The sequence below is a fragment of the Phalacrocorax carbo genome, chromosome 3 (assembly GCF_963921805.1).
Source record: "Phalacrocorax carbo chromosome 3, bPhaCar2.1, whole genome shotgun sequence".
Taxonomy (NCBI): Eukaryota; Metazoa; Chordata; class Aves; order Suliformes; family Phalacrocoracidae; genus Phalacrocorax; species Phalacrocorax carbo.
This window is the reverse complement of record NC_087515.1, coordinates 605,618-626,086: the sequence shown is the minus strand read 5'-3', so window position 1 is coordinate 626,086 and position 20,469 is coordinate 605,618. Positions and strand designations below refer to the sequence as shown.

The 20,469-nt window shown below is 53.4% G+C and overlaps 2 protein-coding genes across 2 annotated transcripts in view; both read right to left on the bottom strand.

The window, feature by feature from the left end:
* Positions 1-3,190: 3,190 nt before the first annotated feature.
* Positions 3,191-20,469, bottom strand: part of CFAP61 (cilia and flagella associated protein 61) — a 118,361-nt gene continuing 101,082 nt past the window's right edge. The window contains exons 25-27 of the mRNA XM_064445506.1: positions 14,806-14,896; positions 12,293-12,443; positions 3,191-4,201 (exon numbers count right to left, since the gene is read on the bottom strand). Of these exons, the coding sequence (XP_064301576.1) occupies positions 4,128-4,201; positions 12,293-12,443; positions 14,806-14,896 (316 nt within the window). The 3' untranslated portion in view covers positions 3,191-4,127. The remainder of the gene's footprint in view (positions 4,202-12,292; positions 12,444-14,805; positions 14,897-20,469) is intronic.
* INSM1 (INSM transcriptional repressor 1) lies at positions 8,653-10,899 on the bottom strand. Its single transcript, XM_064445501.1, is given in 2 exon segments — positions 8,653-10,779; positions 10,782-10,899. Coding segments are annotated over 2 exon segments (1,404 nt in total). The 5' UTR covers positions 10,843-10,899; the 3' UTR covers positions 8,653-9,436.

The window sequence follows — 20,469 nt, the reverse complement described above, 5'->3', positions numbered from 1 at the left end:
AGGTCTGGGTCGCATTCTGGCTTTTTGGTCCACTTTTGTTTGGTGTGCTGCTCGGCATTCAGAGGCACGCCCTGGGATGTCACGTGCTTGTGTCAAGGGAAGGGGATTTGGTTTTCGGTGAAGCAAAACCCACCATACATTTTTTCTTTTTCCACACTTCTATCCGGGTGTTAACATGACCGTCTGCCTGTTGGCAGGTCAGCTGTGACTCCCCTGTACGTTCGGGGTCCCGGTTTATACCAACTGCCAGCAGCGTGGCGGTAGCTCGACACTTCGCCATGGGTTACACGGCGGGAGGAGCCGCCGGGCGCCCCTGCCCTGCCCGAGAGGGAGCTGGAGGCGCCGAGCGTGAACCTGGCCAGCAGGGCGGGACACGGGTGACGCTGCCGGCCGCTGGAAGGAGCCCCCTCCGCTAAGGGTTTTGGTGGCCATTTCTGTTTTCTGCCTCGTGTCTTGGTTCTGCTTTCTACTGATTGTGTGTCCGTAAAGGAAATTAGAAAATAAAAGGTGTCCTTTAATTTATTTTTTAATAAATTGGATAGGTGAGGTGGTCTTGTTCTTAGTTCTCCAATAAATGGTCTGAAATAATTTCAAAGGCATTCTTTCGAATAAAAGGAGACTTTTGTCGTTAGAGCAATACGCATCTGTAATTCAGGGAATAAAACACTGACGAAAATAGTATTTTCCTGATGTCAAACACCTTAAAATATTAATTTGTAAAAATGCAACTGTGGTTTTGTACTACAAACTGGATAACAAAGCTGTTCTGTCACCCCTTGCAAACTTAATAAATCTTGGCTCACAACAAGGCCCGTTCCGAGCAGCAGGCGGGCGCGGGCGGGTACTGCGCGGGGCGCGCAGCGCGGGGGAGGCGGGCAGCGGCGCCGTCTCCGGGCGGTGGTACTGGGCCGGCAGCCGGAGCCACCGGGCAGCATCCGGGCGGCTGCACGTGGGGCAGCTTCGGGGTCAGGGGTGAGCAGGGTGGGGATGCCCGCATTGAAGCCGGCGCCCGCGGGGCAGTAACACGGTGCCAGCGGCGCGGGGTTTGCCGCAGGGACGGCTGCTGCGTGCGGGGCCGGCGACATCGTTTCCAGACCTGAGTTCTGCTTGGCAAAACGTGTAAGCGCTAACGCCACACCACGACCAAACCGAAGGCACCCGACACGGTCACACCTCGCAGTCACCTGACTGTATTTTTAATCTGGGGGCCCTGGACACTCAGCAATGCTGCCCTTCCCGCCGCGTGCAGTGATGGCGGCGTCTGCCCCTGCACACGCTGCCACCAACCATGGGCTGAAAGGGAAAGAACAAACGGGTTGGTTGGGCTGAATTCTGCCAAGCCACTACTGAAAATCGCTTTTGTGTGCCTAAGGGACAGCTTCAGGGCAAACCGAGGATTTTTAACCTTGTCTTCTGAAGAATAAAAGTTTGTTGCAGAACTGTGTCCTTACTAAAGTGTCTTTACGTCTTTTGTCACCGTTTGTAGGGGTGGCCACCTGAAAGAGAGGCCGTGGAAGAGTTTTAAGCTTTGCAAGTGGTTCAGCCCAGGTGCTGCAGGCGCGGTTGCGCAGCGAGCAGCGCCCACCCCGTGGGCCAGGGCCGTTCACGCGCCACCAGCCTCAGCCCTTGCGGGAAGCTGAGCCCTGCACACGCACTCATAGGGCACACCGCTGCTACACACGGGTGCTGCTGGCCAAAAACCAGCTCTCCTTTTGCATCCCATGGCTACAGACCCTTTTTTTTAATCCGGGTGGGTGGGGGGGTGTCTGTCCTGTCCCCTGCCATGATGAGCCCTTTGCTATTGAATACCAGCAGCACGTCTGCAGCTCATACGTAGGGGCCTTCATTACAGCACTCGGGCAGCAAGGGCACGTGTAGTTGATCGCTATTTTTAAAGCCCTGGCCCTTTGGCTGGGCGGGTCGTGGCCCCTCCGGAGAGCGCTTCTGGAGTGCTCTGCTCCCGGCACACGGACCCTGCCGAGCATCCTCGGCGGCCGGGCAGGACAGCCGTGCCTGCATGACCCTGGCATTAGCTGCGGCCAGCGCTGAAGGGGCCTTGCAGCAGGTTGCTAATAACAATTACAGACCATTACAAAACCCCAGAAGACACTATTTATATACTATGCATTGCAAGAAATGCACGATGACAAGGCTTCCCTCGCTAAGCCGTGTAATGCCTTTCTGCTGAGCGATTTGCATGAGCATTAAACCCAATACGTTTCTAATGGTGATTTTGTACTCTGTGGAGACACTACTTAGGAAAATGGAGGCGGGGGGATTGTGCTCTCACTCATAATTATGTCAGGGGTGCTTAGGCATTATCGCACGCTTATGCCAGCAGGAATGCGAGGGGCTCATTTGGCAGTGGGAAAAGGCGCTTGGAAATGTCTGCGCCTTTGCTGGAAAGAGACAACAAAGTTCTGCCTTAAATGGCTTTCAGGTGCTTTAGTGAGAAATGGCGAATTAATCCGAACAGCTCCAGATAAAGCCCTGATTTTCTCTTATTTGTAGAAATAATTAACTCGCTGACTAGGCACTAGGACCCCAGATTTTGCCCACCTGACGCGAGGAGGCTCCCTGTCCCAGGCCCAGCACGGGCCACACACGTGATGGGCTTCATGAGCAGCCGGGAACCAGCCCCCTTCCCGACCGCTGGGGGTGAGGGACGTTTCTGCGGCCGTGGGGCGGCCGTGGGCCCCTGGTCGCAGGCTGGGGCATAATACAAATAATCTATGATCTATAATCTATACATTATATAACACATATGTGATATACATTATAAGATATACATTATATGATATACATTATACTAGATGCACTATATAATACATTGTATATTAGCCATACACTAACATTTGTTTAATAACAATAATAATTATTATAGTTATTAATTTAATCAAAATATGGATTGTAGGTTATCTATATACATTACATATACATTATGTATGTGTGTATAGATACACACGTGCAGACATACCTAGCATATAGATATATGCACACATTACTAGATAAACTATGACGATACTATATAAACTATAATATTGTCTTCATAACAGATATGCAGGATACTTTTATTTTAAAAATTATATAAGAAAAATTTTAATTATATAAATTATCTGTGACATATGAATAATATATGTACTAGATTGTATAATGAATTTATAATATATTATGCTATATCTTGCATAATGCATCTATAATTCCATCACAGAATACTTGATGCCCCAGGTACAATACAGCATATAATACACTATATATATGCATGTATATAGATTCTGCATAACATGTATGTATAATAGGTGTTATGTACGCATACATATGTGCACCTATGCGTACCCCTCTATGTGTACGTACACATGTGCATACCCAACAGTGCATTATATAATGCACACGCTTCACTCCGTAGTATAGTCCTACAAAGCTAATGAAAATTCCTGAGACAATATTATTTCATTATCTGAATGTTGATAATGTATCAGTAGTGACACATGCATATATAATAGTATGCACTGTATATAATGTATTATAATATGCATTATCTAATAGGCAGTAGACTTTATCCTATACATTAGATATTATGAAATAGGATATATTATAATACACGTTAATATAATATATTATGTGTGATATACTGTACTACATATTATGAAGTATGCTTATAGGCATAAAAGGAATATAATTGACATTTTATGTAGAATTCTAATTTATTATAGATAATAAATTCTATATTTCGTGTATTTGTATAATTAAAATAAAATTTTCCAGGTCAAAAGTCTAAGCCACCAGCCCATGCAGATGTTTGGCATTTTCCTCAGGTTTGGGTTTTTTTTTCTTTGAACTCACTGCGATAGATGTAACTGACTTAGGAAAACCTGCAAAATCAGCCAAGAAATGGTGCCTTGGCTCCTTACCCCGATAAATAACAAACCCCTCTGGGTGACGCTGAACGGGCCATTCCTCCTGCCGGCCATCGCCAAACCCCGCCAGGCCTCGGGCGCTGCCCTCCCAGCAGCCCCGCGGCGCAGGCAGAGTCTTTGCCCTGCTTTAAATTACCTTCCATAAACCAACTTCCCTGTCACATGAGAAAAGGTTTGAAAAATTAAGTTTGCCTAAAACTACCGTGGTCCTCAGGCCACGGGTAAGGCACGTGGAGCGCAGAGACAAGGCGGGGAACCGGCTTCAGGCGCTCTCGGCTTCCAAGCTGCAAGGGGGGGGTGATTATTAGTTAGAAACAGCAATTCTTTTCCAGAAGTAACAGGTGGTTTAACGGGCGCTGGCGCCCGGCTGCTAAACGTAATGCCCGGGTGACCGTACCGGGAGGACGTACTGCGTGCTGGCTCCCCTCTGCCGGTGCAGGGCCCCCTCGCCCCGCGCCAGCGACACCAGCACGGCCGTGCCACCACCCTGCCACAGCGTCTCCGCCCGGCTTCAGCCTCTCCCCGCCTGTGCTGATGGCGATGGCAAAATCAGAAGCTAGGGCCAGAGTATCACCGGGATGTTTATGCCTCTGCTAGACACCATATATCTTTTCAGCCGTGCACTTAGATTAAATAAGATTTTTTAAAGAAAAAGCCTGCCTGTGTCCTGCCCTGGAGCCTTTATCTGTAGGACAGCCCCGTGAAATGGAAGGCTGTTCCTGGCATGTCCATCTTTCTGATTAACATATCAAATGTTTCCACGAGGCAGACGTTTGTTATGCCGATTGTACACTAAATTTAATTAAAACCATTTAAAGCAGTAATGAGGCTTTTTATCTGCATGGAAGGATTTGAGATGTTTGAATGTAATGTGCAAACCATAGGCAGCACAGGCACCCTGGTCCTTCACCAAGGGAGACGCTGGGGCGCCCTGGGCAACACCCCACAGCACCCAGCTGCAGCAGCCCCGCTGGCCCACAACGCCCACCGGGACTCAGCACCCTCGCAGGCAGGCGAGGAGACAGGAGGCATGTCAGCACTGCCACCACGCGGCACCCTGCAGCACCCCACAGCACCCCACGGCACCCCGCGGCACCCTGCGGCACCCTGCAGCACCCCACGGCGCCCCGCAGCACCCCACGGCACCCTGCGGCACCCTGCAGCACCCCACGGCGCCCTGCAGCATCCCACAGCACCCCGCGGCACCCTGCAGCACCCCGCAGCACCCTGCAGCATCCCACAGCACCCTGCAGCACCCTGCAGCACCCTGCGGCACTCCGCGGCACCCTGCAGCACCCCATGGCACCCCATACCCCGCTGGGGACGGACAGACAGAATCGCCTGCGGCTCCATGAGTGGTTTCCCCACAAGCTCATTACAAAGCGATGCAGGTTTTAAACAGGTTTGTGTGGAGAAGGTCTGAAATCCAAAGCAAAAGCCTTGTCCCGGGCCCATTTCTGGGCCCAGCCTGGCCCTGGGACCTCTCCCACCCACCCAGCCAAGGAACAAAGCAGGCGACGCTTGGCGAGGCCGGGCAGCCTCCAGCCGCACAGCCAGCCCCAAAACCTCTGGCTGCGCCCAGGTGCGCTTCCCAGCCAGTGCTCCCAGCGAGGCAGCCGAAGGCTGCGCCCACTGCATTGATGGCTGCAAGCGACCATGTTGTTGATACCAAAGTTGCTAAAATACTACACTCAAGAAGCCGCATCACGGAGACTGTTCCTCCGCTAGCGGAGGTGCAGGAGCTGACACTGCCGACAGGAAAAGCTCTTCCCAGCGTCTTGCTAGCTCCGTGCCCACGGTTCAGTGACAGCGTTCGAGCTGCATTTTTCAGGACCCTGAAGGTTCCTGTAATTAATCTCCCTGGTTCCTTTCAGTTTGCAAACAATCCTTTTCAGACCATGTGTTCGGCTCTTTGTGTGCTCAGTGAGGAGGAAGGCTCCAGCGGTTTGCAAACCGGGCAAGCATCCCTGCCCGTTTGCACGGAGAGCGAGCAACCTCGGTACCTGCGCGCCAACTGCCTCCAAGAATTGGAAATCGCATCACAGTTGGGGTAGGATCAGCATTTTCCATGGTGCCCAAACCTGTTCCTGCTGGATGCATTGCGAGTCATCAGCAAATTGATTTGTTAGCTGACAGCAGGAGGCTTTGTTTGCACAGTGCTGGCCGGCCTGCACTGCCGGATGGTGAGAACATGGCACCAAAAAGGCAACACCTGCATTCCCAGAAGCTGCTGCGTGCGGCGCTGGTCAAGCTCTGGTTTCAGCTGCGCCGCTCAGCTCTTGGCGCATCCGCTGAGCTAGAAGTGGGCTTGAGGGGCTCATGGACATGGAGGTGGAGGCAGAGGAGCGCCGGGCCGGGGTCCCGCACTGGGGACAGTCCCCGTAAAGCCCCTGGGGCAGTTAGCGCCTCAGACTTCCAGTGACCTCTCCCAAAGCTGGGACAGCGGATGACAGGAGGGCCATGGTCCGAATGGCCCAGGAGCTCACTCTGCCAAGGCTGCTGCAGCCCAGTGACGCCAAAAGCAAGTCCCCTGTTTTACAGGGTGCCTGTGAACGGGGCCCAGTTCACAAAGTACTCCCGTTTCAGCTCTCCTTACTCCTCCCCAAAATACAAGCCTTTCCACTGCACCGTATGCTCCCATCAGCAGAAGATGCAAAAGCTTGGGTGCTGATGGCTACCCTGATGGTCCCCTACAGACCTGGGAATTTCTTCTGACCCCAACAGATTTTGTCTGACTCCTACTGGAACAGGCGTGAATTTACTTGACTTGGGAAACCGATACCAATACGAAGCCGTTGCTTTGTGGCCTGTTGGTGCCACGGGCTTTGAGCACAGATTTCAGCTGGGGTGGGCACTGATGTGAAGGTGTGGATGGAGCCGCTGGGCCTCTCTGAAGGATGCGCTGGGCATCAGTCTGCAAACAGCGCCCGGCAGCCCAAAGGCCTGCCACGCACACTGGCAAACTCCCTCGGGGAGCTGGAGCTCTGCTTTGTCTTGAGCAGAGAGACCAGCCTGCCCAGCCCGCGGACAGCTGTGACAGCCCCGTGTCTGGGGCTTTCCAAGGCCGGGGAAGCTGGGAAAAGCAAAACCACACTTCTTGCGAAGCATGTTTTGCTGCTTGTATCTCTGAAGCTGTTGAAGCCATGTTCTCTTTTCCAGTGTATCGTTTTACAGCTGAAACCACAGCTTCGCCTAGACCTGAAGTCAGTCCTGGCATAATGAAGTTGGTTTCCTAGGAATCAAGGGAGCGGGAGGGTACTAGCTTTGGTGCTTTTTAGCCTGACTGAACAAGAAAAAGATCTTTCTCTAGAAATATTTTCTTTCTCTAGAAGCTTTGCTACATCAAAAAAATACTCAGACATGTCCTGGGAAGCTTCCCTGCAGGAAACTCCAGGTCCCCTGCTGTCCCCACAGCGAAGCAGCTGCCTCTCAGACAAGAGCCTTTAGGTGAGTGAACAAGGCAGGAACAGGCTGGAAACCTCTTCCAGCAAGCAAAAGCCTCAAAGGCATCATCATCCCTGAGATGGAGCAAGTCAAAACACCCAAGCCACGACCTCTCAACCCAGACTCAGCCCTTAAAGCACCAGAAGGTGACCAGGCATTTGCATTCAGGGTCACCGAGCAGATCCACGTGCCATGCCACGAGGTTGGCTGCGCAGCTTCTCCTGCTGGCAAAGGGAGAGATCGTACGGCTGCACTGCCGCGCCTGTGAGAGGGGTTTCACTGACCCAGCACACGTCTTCCCCACTTACACTGATGTTGTAATAATTTTTGCTAAAAAAACTACTTTTTGACCAAACCCATGCAATCCCCACCTACAGACACAAGCCCTGCACCACCACCCACACGCATCTGGGGTGAAGACCCCAACCGCTGCTACTCAAAACGCCCGCAGGACCATGCCCATCCCCTGCAGAGCCCTGCCGCGGGCAATGGGACACTGCCGCCTCTCCCCTCCCAGGGTGAACTGGGGCGCTTTGCACCTTGTTTTCCCCCTGCCCCAGTCACTGCCCTGCGAGTTTTTTTCACACACTGGTGACCTCCCGTTCCAGAGGGGAGCCCAAGCACACCCGGTTTGCCAAAACCCTGTAGTTATTGAAGGACGCTGCAGAAATCCCAGCACAGGGGAGAGTGGGACCAGACAGGATCAGACTCTAGCCTTGAAACCAGGCACACAAAAGCTTGGTCTTCCTCACACGAGCCTCCCCAGTTCATAGCAAAAGCAGGATGCAGCTTTTCTACAGAGCCCCAGCCCCACACTGCCGAGTGCCAAGCACGGGAGAGCAACCCAAGCAAACCGCACATCCTCTTACAGGCAAGGATTTCTCCAAGCTCTCCGCTTCATCTCCCTCAGAGGTGTCCCCTGTCCCCACAGTTCCCCTGCAGTGCTTTCAGGGAAGGTCCCTGGAAGCTCCTCCACAGCTCTTCCCCGCAGCAGAGCTGGGGACAGACTGCGCCCGGTGACGGCTGCAGGCTCAGGGCAGGAGCCTGCAGCCCCCACGCACCCCTTCGTGGAGTGGAGCAGCCTTCCCCCAGGACTGGACACACCTCACCTCGCTCCTCTCCCCCCCTTTTAATTCCTTTTTAATTAATCTCAAAGGGTGCGGAGCAGGCTGGTGCCTGCCAGGGCACCCTGCCAGCTCAAACCCAGAGCCCGGCCCCAGCCCCTAGCTCCCCCCCGAGCCCCCCAGGGTCAGCCCGGCAGGGAGAGGACCAGGAGGCAGCAGGGGCACGCTTGAATTTGAAAATATTTTATTTGAATAGTAAATAATTATACAGTTGAAACAGTTCTATCGAAGCACTCTATAAATAGCTAACAGTTAAGAAAATAATGTGTGTAGAAAAAGAGATTGCATCTAAAAGTAAGAGCTGTCAGTTGCACAGGATAAAATGGTTAAGGTCATGTGTTATTCTAGGTATAAAAGTTAAAACCTTTTTAGCAGATCCCTTTAGAAAAAAAGATCTTCTAAAACGCACAGTGAAATGGCAGGCGGGGGAGACAAAAAAAGCGCATTAGAATATCTGCGATCAAATAATATCGATCTTCATAATTAATATAAATAAATAACGAATAAATAACATAATTACTTAAACCAACATATACAGATAGTCAACTCATGAGCTACCTTAGTAAGGGCAAAACGAACAAAAAACAGGAAGTTGGCATGTCACAGTTAAGGCAGTTTCTACAGCATTTTCTGGAGACCATCAACAGCAGAGTCAAGGCATTTGTGGCTATACTAAAGGAAATTCTCGTTTCTCCTCAAGCGGTTTGATCTGTTCACATTTAGAAAAACCGAAACGAACGAATAAACCAAAAAAAAAAAAAAACCAAAACCCAAAGAAAGAAAAAAAGAGAAGAGACCCCGGAAAGGTAAATGTAAAGCCAGATTCCAGCAGTTCGCAAGCCGTATTAAAGCTAATAGTGGGGCGAGTCCGACGCGCAGCGCTCGGCGGCGGCGGGGCGGCCCCGTCCCGGTCCCGGTCCCCGTCCCGGCCCCGGGAAGGCACGGCCGGCTCTAGCAGGCGGGGCGCAGCGGCACCTGGAGCAGGATGACCTGCCTGTTCTCGGAGGGGTGGCACTTGTTGATGTGCCGGGTGAGGCCGGGCGAGCTGTAGAAGGTGGCCGGGCAGTACTTGCAGGGGAAGACCTGGGCGGCGTGCAGGAGGCGGAGGTGCCGCTCCTGGCTGCTCTTGCTGGGGAAGGTCTCCCCGCACACGGGGCACAGGCGGCACTCGGCGGGCGGCGGCGCGGGCGGCTCCTCGGCGGCGGGCTCCGGGGCCGGGGCGGGCGCCGGGGCCGGGGCCGGGTGGCCCAGCAGGTGCTTGCGCAGGTAGGCCTGCCGGCGGAACCGCTTGGCGCAGCGGGGGCACTCGAAGAGCCCCTCCTCGGAGCCCGCCTCCGAGGCACCGCCGGGGCTCGGCGTGTCCCGCTCGCTGCCGCTGCCGCCCGCCTCCTTCGGCGGCTCCTCCGGCGGCGGCCTGCCCGCCTCGGGGCCGCCCTTGGCGGCGGGCGGGCGCGGCTTGTGCCAGCGGCGGTGGGAGGCGAGGTTGGCGGGGCAGGAGAAGACCTTGTCGCACTCGGGGCAGCGGTACTCCACCCGGACGATGCGGGAGCAGCGGTGCTGCGCCAGCGCGAAGGGGTCCCCGTACTCCTCCTTGCAGAGCTGGCAGATGAACTCGCCCAGCGGCCGGGCGCAGCCGCCCCGCGCCTTGGCCGGCGCCTCCACCGGGCCCTCCTTGATGCGCAGCCCCAGCACGGGCGACGTGGTCACCTCGTCCTCGAAGGTCAGCTTGCGGATCGCCTTCGCCTTCTTGCCCGACGGGGCCTTCTGTCGCCCGGGCTCGGCGGCACCGGGCGGACGCTTGGCGGGCGGCGGGCGGCCGGGGGCGGCCGGTGCGGGCGGCGCGGCCGGGGCTCCGCCGGGACCGGGAGCGGGAGCGGCGGCGGCGGCGGGGGCGGCGGGCGGCTCGGCGTGGCCGGCGGCGGCCCAGAGCTTGAGCTCGGCCGGAGCGAAGAGGAGCGGGTCCATGGTGCCGGGGACGGCCGGGGCGGGGAAGGACTCGGCCGAGACGGGGGAGCCCAGGCTGAAGCCGCGCTCCAGGTACTTGTCCCTGCTGACGGGCCGCGTGGGGCTGTACAGCGCCTGCACGGCGGCATCGGGTGTCCCGAACGGCACCGGCGCCGGCGGCGAGTCCCGGGGCGGCGGCGGCGGCGGCGCGGCGGCGACGGGGAGCGGCGGGCCGGCGGCCTCGCGGCAGCAGCGCGCCCGGTAGGAAACGGGCGTGGGCCGCCGGCTGCGCTTCACCAGGAAGCCGCGGGGCATCTTCGCGCCGCCTCCGCGCCGGCGGCGGCCGCGGCTCCCGCTCCTCGCTCTGCCCGCGGCGCCGCCGCCGCCGCCGCCTTTAAGCGGGCCGGGGCCATTGTTCGGGCCGGCGGCGGCAGAACGGGCCAATCAGCGGCGGCGGCGGCGGGCGGGGCGGGCGCACCTGAGCCCCGGGCCCCCCCACCGGCCCCCCCCCCGCCGGCGACGGCGGCACACGCCCGGCCCCGCCTCCCGCACGCTCCGCGCCCGCGCCCGCCGGCCCGGCACGCGCGGCCCTTTGTGTGCCGCCCCGCGCCCCGCCCCGCCCCGCCCCGCCCGGCTCCGCCCCGCCGCCCGGCACCCCCCCGCCGGCACCCCGGCGGGCTCGGCCGCCCCCGCCCCGGGCAGAGCGCGCCCGGAGCCGTGCGGCGGGGGGCAGGAAACTTGGCGCGGTAGCAGGAGTGGAGAGCGGCGTTCGGGCAGCCGCCGGCGGAGCGGTGCTGCCCGCCCTCGAGGGTGCCGGCGCGGCCCGTCGGTGCGGCGGGTGGGCTCTGCCCGCCACCGGCATCAGGTGGAAAAGGAAGGCGCAAAGCAAGCGCCTCCCGGGACCCCCCGCGGCCCGGCAGGAACCTGTTACACGGTGCGGGCTCCGCTGCCGCGGTGTTCGGGGGCCACAGTCCCCGAGCCCGGGCCGGCTCCCGGCACGGACGGGAGAGCGGCAGCGGCGCGGCTCCCGACGCGCGGGGCCGCCCCGGTCCCCCGCCCGCCACAGCGGGGTGCGAGGCCCCGAGAGGCGCCCGGCGCTGCCCGCGGGGTGCGGGTCCCGCCGGCCGGTCCCCGCAGCGCGGCGGGGCCGCGGCAGGTGCAGCCGCCGCGGGGCGAGCACCGGGCCGCGGCCCCGCTCCCCCTTAACCCTTTGTCTGCGGGACGGGGGCTGCGCGGCGGCCCACGCGGGAGCTCCGCGCCGCTCCGCGGGTCGCAGGTGGTGGCGGGGCGGGGGGAGCCCCCCCCCGCGGGTCCCGCGCGCCTTTGTAGGGGGCGGCGGGGCACGCGGGCGGCACGCGATGGCGGGCCGCCCCCCCCCCCCCCCCCCCGCCTCCGGCCCCGCTCACCGCCTTTGTGCGCCTCATTAGCATAAAGCTGCGCGACCCTCCCGGCGGGCGGCACAAAGGGGCGCGCAGAGCCCGCTGCGGGGGGGCGAGGGGGGGGCACCGGGGGCCGCCGCTCCCCGGGCACCCCGTCAGGCGGGCGGGCCGTGGGGGGGGTGCGGGGCCGCCCTGCCCTCCCAGCCCCCCCCGGCCTCCCGGTGGGACAGGCGTGCGGCGGGGCGGGGCGGCCCGCTGCGCATTAGCATACAGCTGCGGGCCCGCCGGGCACGCGCCGCCACCCCCCCGCCGGGGCTGCACACGGAGAACCCCGTCCCCATCCCCCCGCCCCGGGGCCGCACACCCCGGCCCCCCGCCAGGGCTGCTCGCCGGGATCGCCCCCCCCCCCCCCCCCACCCCCGCCCCGTTCACCCCCGAAACGGGGGGATGCCGCTGCCCGGCGGGCCCGGCGCGGCCGCCTCACCTGCCGTCGGCGGGGCCGGCGCGTAGACGGGCAGCTGGGCGCGGTGGCGGCGAAGGTAGCGGCGGACGGGCTCCGGCAGCGGTGGCGGGCAGGGGCTGCGCTCCTCGGCGTCCCGCGGGGGCGTCCCGGCGGCGGGGGGCGGCCCGGGCACCTGCAAGGCAGAGCCGTCAGGCGGCTGCACCCCGGGGTGCTCCCGGGGGCACGCGCGGCGGCGGGGACCGAAACGGCATGAAAACGTGGTTTCACGGTGAGGGAGAGACGTTTTTACGGGAGAGGGAGGGCGCGGAGCGAGGCTCGCCCCGGCGGCACCGGGCACGGGCAATGGGTGGCACGGGCACCGGCTCCGCGGGCTTCCCGCTTAACCGGCGCTGCCACCGGGGAGCAGTTCGAACCCTAGACCATTATTTCCTACTGAGGACAAGTGCCCTTTCTAGAAAACCTCGCGCCGCACATGTGTGCCCGCAGTTTGCTGTAATACTTCAACAGCTGATGTAGGTGCAAAAACCCAGCCCCGCCATCTGCATGTTTGCATAGCTGGGGCTCCGCATGTTGAAATAAACACATGTTGGCGATGCTGTGAAAGGGCAAACACTCCCCGCGCCGTGGCTCGGCTTGCAGCGACAGGCAAGAGCATCCCGGGTACCCGTCACAGGTACACCAAGTGCAGCGCTGGGGTGACAATTTCAACACATGGGCTAAAAACGTACTCCCTGTCCCAGCTGTGACTGACTGTGCTACACATGTACTACTTGCTACCAGCGACCGTTTCTGTAAATATTGTTCCTAAATGCATGAGGCTCGTTTCCAGCTTCTGTGGAAACTGTAACCAGAAATGCCTGACATCTGCGTGTTCACACTCATGGTTCTCAAACATCTCTTTCAAAGGTGTATTTTTCCCTCATTTCTACATTTCATCGCTAGCTTATCTGCACGCTGAAGTGAGCCGGAATACGAACAACAGGAAGCAGAGACAGTAGGTCTCTTGCCCCATGCAGAAATACAGCCAGTCCCGAGGCGTTTAAGCTATATTCTGTAAGTGCATGGTACCTACCGTGTATTTGGCAACGTGCCCAGAGGGAACACCCATGGAAAATCCATAAATGTGACATTTAGTAAATATCGTTAAAATCACTGTGAAGGAAATCCAAATAAAAACACAAAATGACAAATTTGCATTCAGATGCAGATACTGTCATCTGCGTTCACGCAAGCAATTCTGAACTCACGGAGGTGCTTTCAGTCCGTTCAGTGAGACTATCTTTGTGCACCGGGACTACTGCAACAAGAAAAGGGTAAGGCAAGCGAGCCTTTAATTTGCAGGGCACCAATTCCCCTTTCTCTAAAGCTGTTCATGCTTGCAGCACGCAAAATGTGCTTGAATGAGGGCAAGAAAACACTTCTCATCAGGCCTCCCGTTCTGCACAGAATTTAGTTTTGTGTTCTTTTATAGACAACTTCCAGGAGAATCTAAACCAAAAGTGCGCTGAGGTGCCTTCTGTGTCACAAGAGGAGGAAAACCGCACCTAGCCCTGCCGGGGGGAGGCAGGCTCCAGCGTTTGCGTGGCTACAGCCGTGACGTATGACAGCATGCCAGCCGGGGCCGTGGAATTGGGTGGGCAACAGGCTGCCCCACGTCCCTTCCTCTTGTCACCCTGCCTCCACTTACAGTTGATTCTGCTTATTTTCTGCACGGTTAACAGCTCTGTGAGCAAATAATTAAAAACAACGGCTGTCGCCTGGAGTTCCACTGAGTTAAGCAAAAGCAGCAGCGTGAGGAGAGGGTAAATGGGTCCCAAGTAGTGGGTTGGAAGTATCAAGACCCCAGACTGCAGATTGTGTTTGAGATCAGGCAGAAGTTCATCCCGGGGTGGGGGTGGGGCAGTTTTGGGGGTCACTGGAAATGTGCAGTTGGCAGTTCTGTTCGTGGGGCGCAGTGCTGTACCAGACTTTATGCCTCTCTGGATGGTACTAAGGCCAAAGCTGTAAACAGCTTTAGCAAACATTTTAATTTCATCCTTATTCAGGAAATCCACTTATCGCTGAAAAAGCCGGTTGCTTTCACTCCTTCAGCTACAAAAGCCATTCCCTGTGGGTAGATGGTGAAAAATCTACTTCTCATAGGCTCAGCTGAGGCAGGTTTAGGGTGGCCTGTAACGTATTCATATTAGGAAACATTAATTAAAAAGGGGATAACTGAACAAATACGCCTCCAGATTCTGCTGGGTAGCTGTACTAAACTGCACGTTTAATGCAAAAATGCTGTGAAGGAAAACAAAGCAACCTACAGTTGTGCCGGCAAATTGGAAAATACGCCTGAAGAACGAAAGTGAGCAACATGCCGTACTTGGTGACACCCCCCCCCGCCATGAGGCATAGGATCTGCTCAGGTTCCCAGAGGACATAGCTAAACAGAAATGTAAAGCGTTAGGAGAAAGATGGGAGAAGAAACCAAAGTGAACAACGCTAACAAATTATCTAAATAATAAAATGCACTCGCCAGCCATTTTTCTTACCTGTTCCGACATCAGGATTTGGCGCAGTTCCTTCTTGAGATCAATAAACCGATCGTGATAGATGGCCATGGACCAAGATTCTCTGAAGTAGCTGGTTAAAAAAAGAAGAAATTTAGTTATCTTGTGAACCTCTCATTAACCACTAATAAAGTATTTACCTGCTTTTTTGCCTTTATAAATTACAGTTCTGGACCCATCGTGATCGTTTGTTCATAAAATGCCTCCCGTAACAGCACGGTCAATCAATTCTTTTAATGGATGTTCCTGATGTACAGCCAGCTTCAGTAATTACATTTAAAGTGGCTTAATTCAGAGCTGTGGCAAGACCCAGTGAAGAATCCTGATTTTATCAGAATTTAAAAGCCTGAAGACCTGTAAAGAACGGTGTCTCCATTATCTGTCCTCATTTGAGAAAAGCAGATTGCAGGATTAACTGAACTGCTGCATAAACAAATTAAATTTGTGTAGACAATGACACAAATGTTGTTCATCATTAAGGTTTCTGGATTAATAAAGGCCAGAAAAACAGGCCACCACAGTGTTGCAATATGTTCTTTGCACTGCGCTGAAACTAAATTGAACCTGTCCTAGGAGGAAGCTCTTGTAACTTTTTCTTTCAGTGACAGCATTCGTGACAGCATTCTTCTGTGAAAAAGGAGTAAACGGATGGAGGGGACGTGACTCGATGTAGAACCTTGAGGCTGTAAATATAACTGTAGGCAGCTAGGTTACAGAGCTGTGATTTATTTCTCTTTCCTTTATAATGGAAAATAATTTTTACAGCTTCAGCGAGATCCTCTGTGTGTAATTCTTGTCCATGCTACCCGGAGTCAGGAGGGGCACCCAGTGGTGACTGCGCAGATGTCAGCAGGGTCACCCCCGCAGTTGTAAGATGGGTGCATTTGCGTGGCTGCGGCCAACGTTCTCGTCTTCGGAATGGCAGCAGCGCGCTTGGCGCTGCCGTCAGGAGTGCGCGTACCCTAACGCTCCAGTCAGTTGCGTGGTCTTAAAATGAACATCTGGATAAAGCAACTTAAAAGGCGCTGCCCAAGTTTAATAATTCTGGCACAGCTGTCTACAGAAAACTATTGCACAGTTTCCTTTTTGCAGAAGATTTTTTTTTAATTAATGTCAAATGGATTTCCCCCTCCCACTCTTTGAATGAAACAGCTCTCACTAATGCCCTGCACAATTAATACCACTCTGCACACCTGGCTGAACTTCGCTGGGTTTTTTACATACTCATCTCATCATAAGCTCTCTTCCCGCTTCCCACCGTGCCCCTTCATCTGCGTTTCTCTTTGTCTCGCAGGCTGGCTGGGGCTGCCTCTCCTAGAGTTGCACAGTGTCCGGCACAGTGGGGCTCTTTCCAATAGACATTCTCACAGTATAAATATTTATTGGCACCATTACAAATACTGCGTTCTTGCTGTGGTAAGTGCTGCCCAGCCTAGGAGCCTCTAGCAGTGCGTTACCATGGCTGACACTACCTATTCATTCGGATATGAAACGTCAGAAAAGATGAGCTCAGCTTTTTTAATTTAGCAATTATACACCTATAACGTGCAGAGAGCTCAAGAAAAGGATATCCCCCCCAATATTTAAAATCCCTTCAATTTCAGAAGAAAAACCGCACCCAACACTAACCTTTAACTCAATGTTGGCACTGGGTAGCAAAACAGGGAAAAGGGGGGTGTTATACAAGAATAGATGAAGATAATTAAAGACTCTCTATTTTTAGTGATACACCCTGCTAAAAGCCATGTTCCACTGGCCAAACATTTTGTTTTCAAGCTGGCACCTTAACTTCAATTCTAACCCTGACAAGGTGATTTCATCTCTTGATTGAGGCACATCTTTCAACTACCTTACCTTGGTTAAGTTGTTCACCTCCCTCGCTGAGATGTTGCATTAAATGATGTTCTCAAATGTGTCAGGGATGCTGCACGTTACCGCTACTACTACCAGCTCAGTCCATAACTGCATTTTTAACTGTTCCTGTCCACATTCACAGATTTGGAGCTCAAAATGTGTGGTGACACGTTTGCAATATTTAATGCAAATAGAATGTCCTTTTTTGGGGGCATGGAGAATGTCTTGTCTGTATTTCCTAGATGGGGTGCCAAGAGGAGGAGCTACCAGTAAACATAATTTACTCGCAGATTCCCTTTACTTCCCTTCACCTGAAGAAATGTAACCACCAATTTAAACATGCGCTTCACAGAAACAATTCACTTTCTTTGCCGGCTCTGCATTTTTATCTATTTATCTTTTCAGCTAGAATCACCTTTCTAAGCGGCACGTGGTGTTTTTCAGAAAGCAGATCTACATATGGCTGCTAAAGGGAAGTTTAATAATGAAAAAACCCATTTGAAGCCAAACCAACAAGTTGACTTTCTGAGGCTCATTCTGAATTTTATTACCACTTCAGCAGCAGTCCCTCAGGGCAAGCTGTAGAAGGCTTGAAAGTATAATGCTCTTCAGTATACAAGATGAAGCTGGCATGCTACCAACGGAGGCTCAAAGGCTCCTCAACTATCATGAGAACGGCATCTGCCACATGTGTTTGCACCATTTAGTCTTTCATAACCTGCCAGAGTGATCAGGCTAAATATGTACAAGATGACAATGTTTGCCAGGAGCATAACGGGTTTTCAAACTTGGTCACTTCCTAACGGGGATCCCCTGCTGGCAGACTTTTATATCGACAGAAGCTATCATGGGAAGGCATTTGTAACGAGATGGGATGAAACGGTCTCCTTTTGAAGACAATAAGTGACATCCTTTTTGTTGCTAGGAAGCTGGTCTTGCCTTTCATTGACAAACAATATTTAAAGTCTGTTCTGCCTCATTTGTGATGTGTAGCCTACATTTGATGAAAGGGAAGAAGGAGGAAGATATTTAGTGGCATCCTGCACAAAAGACACCGAATCTTTCCCTTTTCAAGAGGCAGAGCATTACATAAAGTGGACAAAGTTGGCCACTGCTAGCAAGCAAAAATGGAGTGTGCATGCACATGGCTTTCCGTTCGAGAGCTGTCTGTATTTATTCATGTATTTAAATTGCAATGACACACACCACTTTCAGAGAACAAGGCTTCTGCCGCTGTGCAAGCGAATGCTGAAGCTGCTGTACGTCTGCATAGAAGTGTAGTAGAGAATATTTACCATTTACTTTAGAGTACCAGTGTCCTGGCACTCCCAAGGAGAGACAGCGAGGACCCGACGCTGGCCTCTGGCAGTGTTTCTGCCATCTAAGCCTGGCCTAATGCCACGAGATGTGCCACTGACACCAAGAAGTTAAAGCCAGAGAATCCTAAAAATCAAATGAAAAACCCGCAGAATAACACACTCGGTTCATACAACAAAATAAAAAAGCAAGATATAAAGTTAAAAAAAAAAATCAATAATTGAATTTCTAATGAAGAATTTTAAATCCCATGACTGGAAAGTAATGGCGGAAAGGCGAAGACCAGCTCTGTGGAGTAAGCTTATCTCCTCTGGTAGATCTACTCTTTTATCACTAGTGAGCTTGGCATAACTGTAATACTCATACAGATCAGTTTTACCACTCCACTGAAATGTTTTCCAAACGTCTGCAAGCTGGGCTTCCCTTCATGAAAATGAAGCAAAGCAAGGCCCAAATAATATCCAGTTATATTATTAAAGATGGGCTTCTGAGGACCATTGTCGATTTCATCTTTATGTGTTTCATATTGGGTGCTTTTCTTGGAAAATCTCAGCTGAAATCCTCTCAAAAAAAAAAAATCACTGCTGGAAAGAGAAACTGAAAGCGGTGATATGAATGCAACCAACATGGCAAAAAACCCCAGAAACCAATTTTTTAAAAAAGGTTTGATTTTCTCATTCCTCTTATTGTGAAAGTAAATTTCATTATTACAGCCTGAGAAATAGTGTTTTTCTTCTTAATATGAGGATTGTAATATGTTTGTAATTACTTCCATTCCTTTTCTTGCTACTTCCATGAGCCTGATGACAGCAGAGATAACTGCTGCACTGCGGACAGGCCTGTGGGCACACCTTGTGCACTGGGAATGCAGGCCTGACGGCTCATTAAGCCATGTGGAATAATCCCTCCCCGCAGGTGAGTTTATCAAATTACCAGAGCGTGTGTGCACGCCGAGCCTGCCGTGCCCCAGCGCAGTATCCCGTTAAGGGAATTCAACCTGCAGCCCTAAGCAGCAGGCGCTCGCTGCGGCCTCGCCTGCACCCCCCGTGACCTCCCTCTCTGCGAGTCCGGGGCAAGGTGGGGATTTTCAAAAGCTCAGAGTGCAGCTGGGCACCCGTTCCTGTGACAATGCCTTCGAAAAATCCCTTTGCGGACTACTGGCATGGTATTAACTGCAGGTTTCGGGACGCTGTGTCTGTCCGTGTTCTTTTGCTACTCAGAGCTTTTTGGAAACAATAACAAAACCTAGTTCCACTCCTTGCATCCCTGCTCTCCCCACTCTTTCACTGACACGCATAAACTCAGAGGAAACAACTAAGTTCAGAAGCTCAGACAGTCTGTGAAGTGGTTTGAATCTGTGCAACTTTTGTTAAATGTCTCTAAATAATAATTTGAATATCTTGATTATGTAATAATCTCTTGAAATCACGTCCGTTTACTCACAAAGCAGTCTGCGATTCACTGTGACCTGCCCTACGTCCCATTAAATTCAGTGGGACTCTGGTCAGAGTTGGATCTTCCATCATCTGGCACTGTAAGCATATGCAGAGCAGCACATGGTTTTTGAGTACACAATACAAGGCAGAGTCATTGATAAACTTAATCTCCTGTTAATCTCTAAGTAGTACAGAGTCTCCTGTCCTCCCTGTAGCTTCCCACACTTAGTACAACATGGTGAATCTTCAAGCTGGATGTCCATTTTCCTGGGTTTAAATGTCTTTTTTTTTTTTTTTTTTTTAAAGAAAAAATGTAATGCTTGAAATGCAGAATCTCCAGCCTGTATCAGCTACATCTGGAAGATACTCTATCGGTTCCCAGATACTCACACCTCAGAATATTCAAAGTCATTGTTTAGCACATTTGGATTCTTTAAACTTGAATGACTTTGGCAGTTTATGGAAGCGGAGTTTCTCACTGGTGCTTTTGGCACACGATGGAAAAAGCTACCCAAATGCTGGTGCGCTTTTGCTGCAGTTACCTCATTCCTTCTTGGTTTCGCCACTATCAAGTCAGTAAGAAGAAAGCTGCTGCCATTACAAACACCATGAACCACACCAGAAGGACAAACACAGATGAAACTGAAGCAGCCGGTCCGCTGACACGGGCTCAAGTGTAATGCAATTATGCCAGGAGTGCCTATGAAGAGCAGGGAATTCCGCTTCCCGGGAGCGGGGAGAGTACTGCGGTGGGTTGGGATGCAGTGCAGTTCTGATTTCCAGGTCATTCTGACATTACTTCCCAAACACAGTTTGCAGATTAGCAAAAGTCTTTTCGCCAACACAAGTGCACATAAGAAGAAATGTCCCGCCTTGCTGGCAAAAGAGAAGATGTGTTGTTTTGGGGGCAACACATGGATGTTTTTAAGACGCTTAATTACAAAGGTATTATGATTCCAGTAAAAGATACGGAGTATTTCCAGATATACTTTGCATAGCTGGACCAGGAATTGTAAAATGTAAATGTAAAGACAATATA